Source organism: Mus pahari, chromosome 14 (genome assembly GCF_900095145.1).
Source record: "Mus pahari chromosome 14, PAHARI_EIJ_v1.1, whole genome shotgun sequence".
Lineage (NCBI taxonomy): Eukaryota > Metazoa > Chordata > Mammalia > Rodentia > Muridae > Mus > Mus pahari.
Window position 1 is genome coordinate 62,547,003 of NC_034603.1, and position 10,601 is coordinate 62,557,603.

Below are 10,601 nucleotides of genomic sequence, written 5' to 3' on the forward strand. Positions count from 1 at the left end.
CGCCTGCTACCTCCTCCTTAAGGTAGCCTTAAGGTAAGTTGCAGAACCCCGGAAAACCACGAGGTGGCGCGCTGGCACTGTGTCCTGGCTAGGCAAAGGCAGGGGAGCTAGAAGGTTCGAGGTGTGTAGGGAAGGCCTGGGGATGGAGGGGGGAATAAGAATTAAAATTGGGAGAAGCCTCCTTCCTCCAAGGATAGGTTTGGGAGCAGAAGTGGAGATGCAATAGAGAAATGGGATTGGCACCCGGAACAGTAAATATTCCCCGGGAACTGGACTTTGAGAGCCAGACAGGACTAGGAGGGTTGGAGATTGCTCCAAGGTGAGAAGCATCTTCATCGGGGCCTCCATGGACAGAAGAAACTAAGTGAAGTACATGGCTCCTGTCTATTGGAGATAGATGGATCTGAGCATGAATCTATGCACATTTGGGCACACCCAGCTCACAGGTCGGTCGTTCAGGACCCTACACTTCCACACTCTCTTGCACGCAGGTTCTCAGGGGCACACTTGCACACGCTGTATTTTGTGTATTTTGCCGAAGATGTAACATAGATCTTGAACCCCTAACAAAGTCTGTGCTCGCAAGAGCTGTCCCAGACTGAGTGGAACCTGCTTCCAGACTTCCTGAAGTACACAGAAAGCCAGCCATGATCACAGGGACTGCCTGCCTCGTGGTTCTTCCATTCAACCTGGCCCCCTCTCTGAAATGTCACACATATAGCTGGGGGTACCTCCGTCTTCTAAAGCAGCCCCTAAATTCACACAGGCTTGCTCCAGTAGGGACTTGCAGGCCTAAGGTGCTTTTGCTTGGTGACACTCTTCCTTCAGAATTTGAAATTTTATATTTCACACCTGCAGTGTCATTAAGAGAATAAATTAATATAGTCCAACATTTTTTTAAAAAAACATATAGTCCAACATTTTTTTTTAAAAACATGGAAATTCTTTTTTTCCTTTCTCTGATTTTAAAAGCGATCAAAGTATTTTCATGGACCCTGGGTCTTCACCACTTTCTGTCTGTCATTTGCATAGAACACACATACATCATCAAGGACCACCTCCTTCCACGAATACCCAATGGGTAAATTCCCCCTCCCTCATCTCACCTAAGCCCACCCCTGGCCACTAAAACAGACAGATTAGTAGATCCTGGGGGCTCTGCACAGCCAAACCCTCCGCACATTTGGGGGATTTATCTGAGGTGGAGCATAGGAGGAACACAGTGGCGCTGGGGGTAGTGTGTGTGTGTGTGTGTGTGTGTGTGTGTGTGTGTGTGTGTGTGTATTAGGGGTAACAACAAAGAGGGTTGAGAGGGTTGGGGGAGCCAGTGAGAAAGCGCGAGCGTGTTTTGCCTCGAAGGCAAGACTTACAGCCAATCAGCGCGCACAGCGCGCAGGAGCCTCCCTCCGCGACTCCAACATTGAGTCTATAACCGGCTGGCCGGGCGGAGCTGGCAGCATTTGACTGTGGCTTGGGACGCGGAGAGAGGCACGCAGCGACTGACCGACGGCCGGCGATGGTCTAAGCGCCCCTCGGCCACCCCCTCCCCCAGACGCGACCGCGTCCTGCCCTCGCCCTCTGGACACACACCCCACCTGGGCTCCTCCGCCCGTTCGGTGCTCCTCGGAGGAGGCCCGGGGTGTTGCGGCGCTCGCCAGCATGAGCGGCTCCTTCGATCGCAAGCTCAGCAGCATCCTCACCGACATCTCCAGCTCGCTTAGCTGCCATGCGGGCTCCAAGGACTCGCCCACCCTGCCCGAGTCTACGGTTACTGACCTGGGCTATTACAGCGCTCCTCAACATGACTACTACTCGGGCCAGCCCTACGGCCAGACGGTGAACCCCTACACCTACCACCACCAGTTCAATCTCAATGGGCTCGCAGGCACCGGCGCTTACTCGCCCAAGTCGGAATATACCTACGGGGGATCCTATAGGCAATACGGAGCGTACCGCGAGCAGCCTTTGCCTGCCCAGGACCCAGGTGAGGATGCCCGGGTTGTGGAGAGGGTGCGAGGGACTCTAAGATCCCCAAGCAAGAGGAAGTCTGGGGATGGGAGCTGAAATCTAGGGAACTCGAGGTTAAGAAATGGAAACGTTGGAGGAGATTAGAGATCTCCAGAGGGGTGAACGACACTCCGAAGAGGCGCGCACTTAGCGCCGCGGTCTCTTGGAGATTCTGGGGCAGCTGGGGCCACCGGGAACTCTCTGAGTGATCAGGGGGACCTTCAATGCTGCCATCCCGCTGGCACTTGAGCCGGTAGCGAAAGACGGTCGCCGAGGACTGGAGGGAGTCAGCGAGGACTGGAGGTTCCAGGGCCCTTTTGGAACCCGGAGTAGTGAAAGGCTTGTGGAGAAAGACCCAAAGAAGTCCCAGAAATGGAGGAGAGACTGAGAAGTAGAGATGCGGAGAGAGAACTGGGGACAGTGAGAAAGAAATGTGGGGGGGGCAGGCGGTAAGATAAAGCGCACAGCAGAAAGCAACAGAGGAAAGGAAGAAAGGGAAGGGAGGGAAGAAAGAAAAAGAAGGAAAGAAGAGGGAAGGAAGAAAAAGAAAACAGAAAGGGAAAAGACAGAGAAAACGCTTGCACTATCCTTGCAATTTTTTTTCTGAAACAAATGATTCTGAACTAGAAAGCGTATTAAAAGGGGGTGGGGTGGGGACCGAGAAGTGGAAGACGGGCAGAGATGAGTGGCTGAGCCGGGAAGGCGTCGTGAGCGAGCTGCGCAGTCCTCGCCCAGTCGGTTGCTGGCGCCGGAGTCGGCGCTTCGAGGCCCTGGGTGCTGAGCTGGGAGCGCCGCGTCGTGGGCGGCCGCCGGTCCGGCTGGGTCGCTGCGGTTCCTCCCTGGGCGCGGGTGGCACTACGCTACTCCAAGAAGTCCCGGGGAGATCAGTGGGCCGGAGGGTGCGGCGTCCGACGGTGGGAAATCTTGGAAAACGCGGGGGTCGCAGGCTGAGACTAAACTGGTGTTTTTCCCCCTACAGTGTCGGTGAAAGAGGAGCCAGAAGCCGAGGTACGCATGGTGAACGGCAAGCCCAAGAAGGTCCGAAAGCCGCGAACGATCTACTCCAGCTATCAGCTGGCTGCCCTGCAGCGCCGTTTCCAGAAAGCCCAGTATCTGGCCTTGCCGGAGCGCGCCGAGCTAGCTGCACAGCTGGGCCTCACACAAACACAGGTTGGTACTGAACGCTCCAGGGTCTCAGGAGGGATCTGGGAATTCTCTAGGTGCTTCTGTGCCTGGCTGGCCCTGGAAGCACCCCCTCGCCCTGCCCCTGCCCGGCAGCCCACTGCAGGAACTCTTGCCTGAGCTTCCAGGGACTTGAGTCTCAGCTTTCAGAGAAAGGGTTACAGTAGCGAGCATAGAAGGGTGCAGTGTGCATCTTTGTGAACTTATGCAACTGTATGGCAGTGTCACAGAGAGATGCCCTCCCCCGTGCCCCAGAACTCCCAGCTCCCTAGACCCTTAGCAAAGTTTAGGACATAGGGGACCCTGTTGTCTCTCTCCCAGACTTAAGTATGTGCTTGTGGGGCGTGCATGCGACATTCCAGGGAATATTCAAATAAGGAGTGAGGTCCTTTAAGGGTCGTTTTGCAAACAGAAGGCAAGTATCTGTGATGGGACACTAGTTAGCACACGTGTGTGAACACACACACAAAGTATGCTCGTATAAAAACGTCATGACCCTGCTTTCCGCCCAGATGCCTTTGCCAGTAGCCAAGTGAATAGGTTCTCCACTAAAGGGACTACAGTAGAAACCAGAAAGGGGGAGGTCCACCTCCACCCCCTTACCTGTCCCTAAACCCCAAGCGGCCTGGCTGCTCTTGGGGAGGAATGTCGGGTGCCTAGCTCCCTACAGGTGTTGACAGGCAGGCTTTGGTTGTGGCTGGGCTGTGTGGGGCCTGGTCCATCGGGAATCTGGGTCACCTGGTGAGAAGCTGAATCATTGTTTGTACCAGTCATGGGGTGGAGAGAAGTAGGGGGAGGGGGAGATACCCCAAGGGAAATTTAGGAACTCTGGAATTGTGGTTCACCTGCCCCGGAGTCCCTGGGTCACCCTTCATACCCAGCCAGAGTCGAGGAGCCCCTCCATGCCTGAGTGCTTATGTCGTGGGTGCTTATCTGGGTGTTATCTGCACGCGTTTATAGCTTTACCGTCTGGCGGCTGTGTGAGGCTGAGTGGGTATGTTGCCAAGGAAAGAGATACCTGTGTGGGTGTGTGTTTATCCCAGTGTATCGGTGAACTTCGGCTAAGGGCCTCTACCGAGGGCAAAATGCCGGTTCTCGCTTAGGACGCCTTTGATTGAGTGCTTGCTGTATAGCAGACCGTTTAAGTTGCCTGTGTCTTAACTTTCTTGAGCCTTATATTGACCTTTTGAGACAAGTGATGGTGTTGGCATGGCCTTCATTTTGCAATGAGAGGAAGGTGAGGCCCCGAGAGGTTAAGTAACCTGCGGTAAGGTCGCACTTCAGCGGTGGCAGTGGGCTATTCTAAGCCACAGAGTTCTTTCCCAACTGGAAAGAAAGATGCTGGCTTGGGTGTGAGGGCCCTGGGGTTTTGCCTAGTTTTCCCCTCAGGAGACTGGGTAACGCTTTGCCTCGTCCAGGCTGGGCTCCCCACGGGGTTTCCTTTAGGCATGCTGACCGGGCTGCGCCTTTCTTCTTCTTCTGTCCAGGTGAAAATCTGGTTCCAGAACCGCCGCTCCAAGTTCAAAAAGCTCTATAAGAATGGGGAGGTGCCTCTGGAACACAGTCCCAACAATAGTGACTCCATGGCCTGCAACTCACCGCCGTCACCGGCACTCTGGGACACATCTTCCCATTCCACGCCAGCCCCTGCCCGCAATCCGCTGCCCCCGCCGCTCCCATACAGTGCCTCCCCCAACTACCTGGACGACCCCACCAACTCCTGGTACCACACACAGAACCTCAGTGGACCCCACTTACAGCAACAACCTCCTCAGCCGGCTACCCTGCACCATGCCTCCCCTGGGCCCCCGCCTAACCCTGGGGCTGTGTACTGAGTACCCACCTGGCCTGCGCCCCTCCACGAAGGACCCCCTCCAGGAACAGGCAGAAGGTGCCCTGTCCTAGTGACACTCAGGAATCATTGAGGGGCACAGGGGAAAGACTCCCTTCCTTCTCCTTTGTCCCTTCTCCCAGGGGCCCAACAACCTCCAGATGACAAATGCATGGACCGAGGATGCCCCCCCAAACAATCTCCCTCCCCTTGCTTAGACTGGGGTGCCCTCCAGACAGCGAGGAGTTCCACTCCAGTGGGGACAGCACATGCTCTCTGCTCCAGGAACCAGGATTGTCTCTAGATGGTTCATCACCTTCCAACTTTTCAAACACAGTAGAGATCTCCAAAATGGGAGAGCCAGAGTGTTTGCAGGTCCACCTGTGCTGGGGCACCAGGCGCCACCGGATTCCAGCATGGCCAGACCTAAAGCACCAGGGGCAACTACACATCCTTGAGCCATTCTTTAAAGACGTTGGACATTACATCATGGCTGATCCTCAAGATGGGGGCAGGGGGCTGACCTAGTCCCCACTGTTCTCCAGCCCTCATTAGGATTTGAGGGTCAAACCGAAGAAAACTCCCCCAAATTAGGGAACCTTTGATATCCAGGGCTTCCAAGGGAAGAATTAAAGGAGCCATCCCTCCGCCCCTTCCCTGGGGAAAAGGACTGCCCATGTCCTTTTCCAAGGACCTGTTTCTCCTTCCATGTACAGGACTTTGCACAAGTCAGGTTTTAAAAGCTGTTGAAACCTAGGACAACAACGGGCATTGTTAACAGTTAGGACCAAATCCACTCCTCTCTGGGTGGGCAGCTCTGCTCTGCCCTGACCCTGCTTACCCCTTTGGTTTTTGTTTTGTTTGTTTTTTTTTTTTTTTCTCCCAGTAAGTTTGCAGTCTTGGGGGATGGGGTCAAACCCTAACTCTCTACAGAGATATACCAGGCAAGACAACCCCCCCCCAACACTCCCTTCGTGGCAGCTTTGGAAACAGGTTGTCCATTCTGCTGCAGGATTCAAGTGAGGATCCAGGAAACAAGAGGAGACCCAGAACTCAGTGCCTTAGGGGTAAGGCTGGCGGCTTGGACCCTGGTACCAGTGTCTCTCCCTGGCCCAGGCATTCCCCCAAAGCTAACTTTCTTCTGCCCCCTGATGTGGTAAAACATCGAAGAAAGGAGAGGTGAAAGACTGTAGTTATATATATATATAGTATGGTTTTTTTTGTTGTTTCTTTCTTTTTTTTTTTTTTTAAAGAGCAACCAAGAGAAACAGTCCCCTCCCTTGTGGTTTCCTATTTATGTGACCCTGTTCCTCCTGGACCAATCTCCCTGTGTGTTGCAAGCCGAAAGAGGGATGTGGGCTCCTGCTGGATTTGGGTTTCCTGGGAAGTGAAGGAGTAAGGAGAGACAGCCGCTGTGGGTCTCTGAGTCCCACCCCAAAGGGACAGGAATGAAGCCAGCTCCCACCCCTCCCCAGCCTTCTCATTTCTGCTTTCTTACTGGAACAGTCTTTATATATAATGTTAATAAAAATAATAAAAAAAGAAGAAGAAGAAGAAGAAAATAACCATGGTACTCTTTGAATTGGGGGCAGACAGCTCTTGAAGGGAGGCCTGGAGCTTGGGGGAGGTGTTAGTAGAAGAGACCTCTGAGCCTCTATGGGCTGCTGAGAAAGGCTAGGTCAGGCTAGAAACCACTGTTGGGATGCTGGGTTGGCGGGGAGGGGACAGGTGCTCCTGACCCTGTGGCTGCCCACACTGTGAACAGGCCTGGGTGGGAAGCTCCCAACCAGGGCCTCCCTGGCTCCACTCTGCTTGGTGGCTTGGCGTTCTCTGTCAGCCAGCTGTCCTCTGCCACTACCACTGCAGCTGCCAGGTCACCTCGGGGCTGCTCTTTGATCTTGAGCTCACACACAAGGACAGGCATGCTTGCACACGAGGGGAGAACCCCCTGCCTCTACGCCCAGGCACTCCCAGCCCCTCACGCACCCATCTGTCCACGTCAGCTTGGGAGACGATGGGACCAGCAGACAGGAGGAACTGTTCCTATAGCTAGCTGGTGGGACCTCAGGCTGGGCTTGGGAACCAATGGGATAGGGGGAGGGGGTCTGTGTTTGCCTTCTGGGGAAGGGTGTGGCCCTGACTAGGAATCTTCTAGATGCTGTCACAGACTGTGCTGGAAGCGCTGACCCCTTCTTCCAGATCCTGACTCCAAGGTTTCTGAGAGGACGAGTGTATGTGAGTGTGTGTGTGTATGTGTGTTTTCCAGGAGATGGCATAGATACACAACCACATTATGCACCTTCTGTCAGTGACATCTCTTGTCACATATATATGCAGACCCTATTGAAGAAAATTGTCACCCTTTGAGGAAAATAACACACCACACACACACACACACACACACACACACACACACACACCCCTGAGAATATCACACTAATGTAACAAGAAACCAAAGAGAGCTAGACCTCTAATATACAAATGCAGAATACACGCAGGTTTCCATATCATAAGACACACACACACACACACACACACACACACACACACACAAACGTGCTCAGAAGCATCTTTGTTTACAAAATTACTGACAACACCCAGCAGCCATTGTGACCCAGCTCAGCCTGGAACCTCCAGTCAGGTCTTAGTGTTGTCCTATCTGATGGAGATGGAGGGGGTGGGGTGGTGGGGGTATGTGGCTGAGACACAGTAAAGATGAGAAGACAGAGGGTGAGCCTGGCTCCCAGAACTCGACACACAGAAGCCAGGTCCTCAGGACAAGCCCTCAGCCCCCACCCTGGTCTACGTCTCTCCGCGAAGGCCTCACCCACCCTGCAAGCCAGCCAGGGAGGTTCGGGGGAGGAGGCCACGCCCATGCGCCCCCGGCTCGGGCTGGCAAGGGTTAAGCTGGCAGCTGCCAGGCGGGGCTGCCCTGAGCTTTTGGTTTGAGGGCTGCGTGCATGCAGGAGCAGCGAGGCGGCAGCCGGGCAGACTCGCTGGAGACACTGCATTTTATTAGGGCTGGGCTGCCAGCAAAGGGAGGGAGAGAGGAGAAAAGGGCAGAGAGGGGAAGGAAGGAGGGAGGCTGGGCGAGCAGGCAGGCGGTGACGGATGAAAGGGTGTTGTAAGGGCCTAATTCCTCCCAGCTCATCCCTGCTCTGTCAGGCTGGATTAACTGCCCAGGTGACCTCCCGCGGGGTCAGCCCCACCCCTGACCTCCCCTTCCTTCTCTCCTCACCTCCAGGCCCACCTCCAGGCCCACCTCTAGGCCCTAGGTCAGCTTGCCCTTCACCCACCCCATGAGGGGCCCATGGGACAAAAGCATTGAGGGAGGGACCTGGCAGCATGCCAAGGTGGGACTACAGAGCCCACCTTCCTCCAGGTGCTGTTTTACTCCACAGGCTAGGGAACCCCCTTCTGCCTGAAGGTCACTGCTTTCCAAGTTTTAATATTCTATAACAGGTGGCATTTGGTAAATTACCGGTGAATGACAGCTTGGCAGGTGAGTGTGATAGTGCCCATTTTTCAGATGAGAAAACTGAGGCTCCAGCTGCCATAGAATTTATGCTTAGCATACATGAGGCCTTAGATTCCCTAGCTCACACCAATTAAATAAATAAATAAAGGAAAGAAAGAAAGAGAAAGACAGAAGGAGGAAGGTCTGTAATTTCCAGCAATCTGAAAGCTACAAGAAGTTGGCTAATTTTATTTATTTATTTATTTATTTATTTATTTATTTTTGAGAGTTTAGGGTCAGCCTGGGCTAAATTCAAGGCCAGTCTGAGCTACAAAATAAATTCACAGCTATCTTAGGCTACATAGTAAAAACCTGTCCCAAACACACAAGCGAACAAGAACAAAAACAAAAAAGGAAGAGGGAAAGGAGGGGGGGAAAAAGTCAGGTGATGGTGCACACCTTTAATACCAGCACTCAGGAGGCAGAGGCAGGCAGATCTCTGTGAGTTCGAAGCCAGCCTGGTTTACAAAGTGAGCTCTAGAACAGCCAGGACTACACAGAGAAACCCTGTCTCAGGAAAAAAAAAAAAAAAAAAAAAAAAAACAGAAACAAACAAAACAAACAAAGAAAAATTAAGGCAATAGGGACTGTTGGGTCACACAGCCAATCCAAGACAGAGCTCAGGTTTGAACCTCCGTATCCAAGACGATGGATACTCTTGTCGGACTTTCTGTTCCAGGTCAAAGGTAAAGCACAGGCAGGGTCAGTCAGAAAAGGAACCACGGTTCCAGCTGCCCAGCTCACGTGATAGGCCCTGCAGCAGGCGTCTTCCCAGGAGCGGTCTGAAGAGAGAGAGGGCCAGCTTCCTCTGGGCAAGTCCTACAAAAAGTGTGACACCGGTCAGAATGTCCACTCACTCTGGATCCAGCCTTCCTGACTTCACTGGCTGTGTGACCTTGGCCAAGTCACTTAACCTTTCTGAACTTAGGTCTCCCCACCTGATACAGGGCTGATCCTACCAACCCACAGAGCTGGGGGGTAGATTGGAATAAAATGCTAACAAGGTACCCAACACTTGGCTGCTGGTGGTCCAGTGCCTCACCCTTCAGCCTTGGACCTAACTGTGGGCTTAGCATCGGCTGACTGGTCATCTCCGCATTGGCACAGTGGCTGAGCCACCACCGACTCTGGGTGCCTCTAAAAAGGTCGGCCTCTGAACAGCAGGCACAGATGGCCACAGCCTGTGGAGGCACTGTGGACCCTGAGCTGAGACCATCAGGACCAGAAGCAGATGGAGCTGGGAAAGCTGGGGCAGGAGAGGGGAAGGAAGTCCTGGAAGGCTGCAGTAGAGGGTGGGTCATTCGAACAAGATAGACACACGCCCAGCAAAGACACGAGCTTGAGCAGCGCCCCCCAGAGTCCCCCTAGACACCTGCAGTGCCTCCCCCCCCCCCCCGTGGGGTAGAAAGGAGAAAAGCTTGTAAGAGAAGCAAAGGGTGGGCGGGCAGCATCCTGACATCTGTCAGGCTGATACTGAGGAGGGAAGGACCAGACTCAGACGATCCTTGGGTTCTTCCTGGATGTGGAGCTCATTAAGGTGATGTACTGGCTGTTTCTAGCCTCTCTGGCGGGCCAATGGTTGCCCTGACACGTTGAGCTTAGGGAAGAAAAAAAAACCCTGTCGCTCTGGGTGGAGGAGACAACTCTTAGGGAAGTAGATAAGAAGGATTGTCATAATCCTGTCCCTGTGGGGGTCCTAGGTTCTGGGAGACCTCAGAAATCTCCACCTCCATATGCCATCCCTGTGGTGGCCTACCACCAATACAGCTCACTCCCTGCTCCTGCAAAGCCCCCACAAAGGCCGGCACCCAGTGAACGAAATGGGGCCGCTCTGCGTAGTGGAGCAAGGATTCTTACTATTGAGCTACTCCGTGAGGGTCCTGGATAGATCATCTAAGCCCGGAGAGGACCAGAGGGGAAGGGGAGAAGACACTGGTGTGTTGGGGCCAGGGGTGGGGTGGGGGACCAGCAGCCAGCACATGGCCTCTGTTTGTCCAGCTTTAATTGCAGCGTTAATCACTGTAATAAGCTGTTTACAGCACCCAACAGCCTGGGACCTGTAGG

At 53.8% G+C, this 10,601-nt stretch overlaps 1 protein-coding gene across 1 annotated transcript; it reads left to right on the forward strand.

Annotated features, from left to right (window-relative positions):
• Positions 1-1,455: 1,455 nt before the first annotated feature.
• Positions 1,456-6,552, forward strand: Dlx3 (distal-less homeobox 3). The gene is made up of 3 exons (XM_021213200.1): positions 1,456-1,984; positions 2,987-3,177; positions 4,677-6,552. The coding sequence occupies exons 1-3, from the start codon at positions 1,660-1,662 to the stop codon at positions 5,022-5,024; spliced, it is 864 nt and encodes a 287-aa protein (XP_021068859.1). The 5' UTR covers positions 1,456-1,659; the 3' UTR covers positions 5,025-6,552.
• The last annotated feature ends 4,049 nt before the right edge of the window (positions 6,553-10,601 follow it).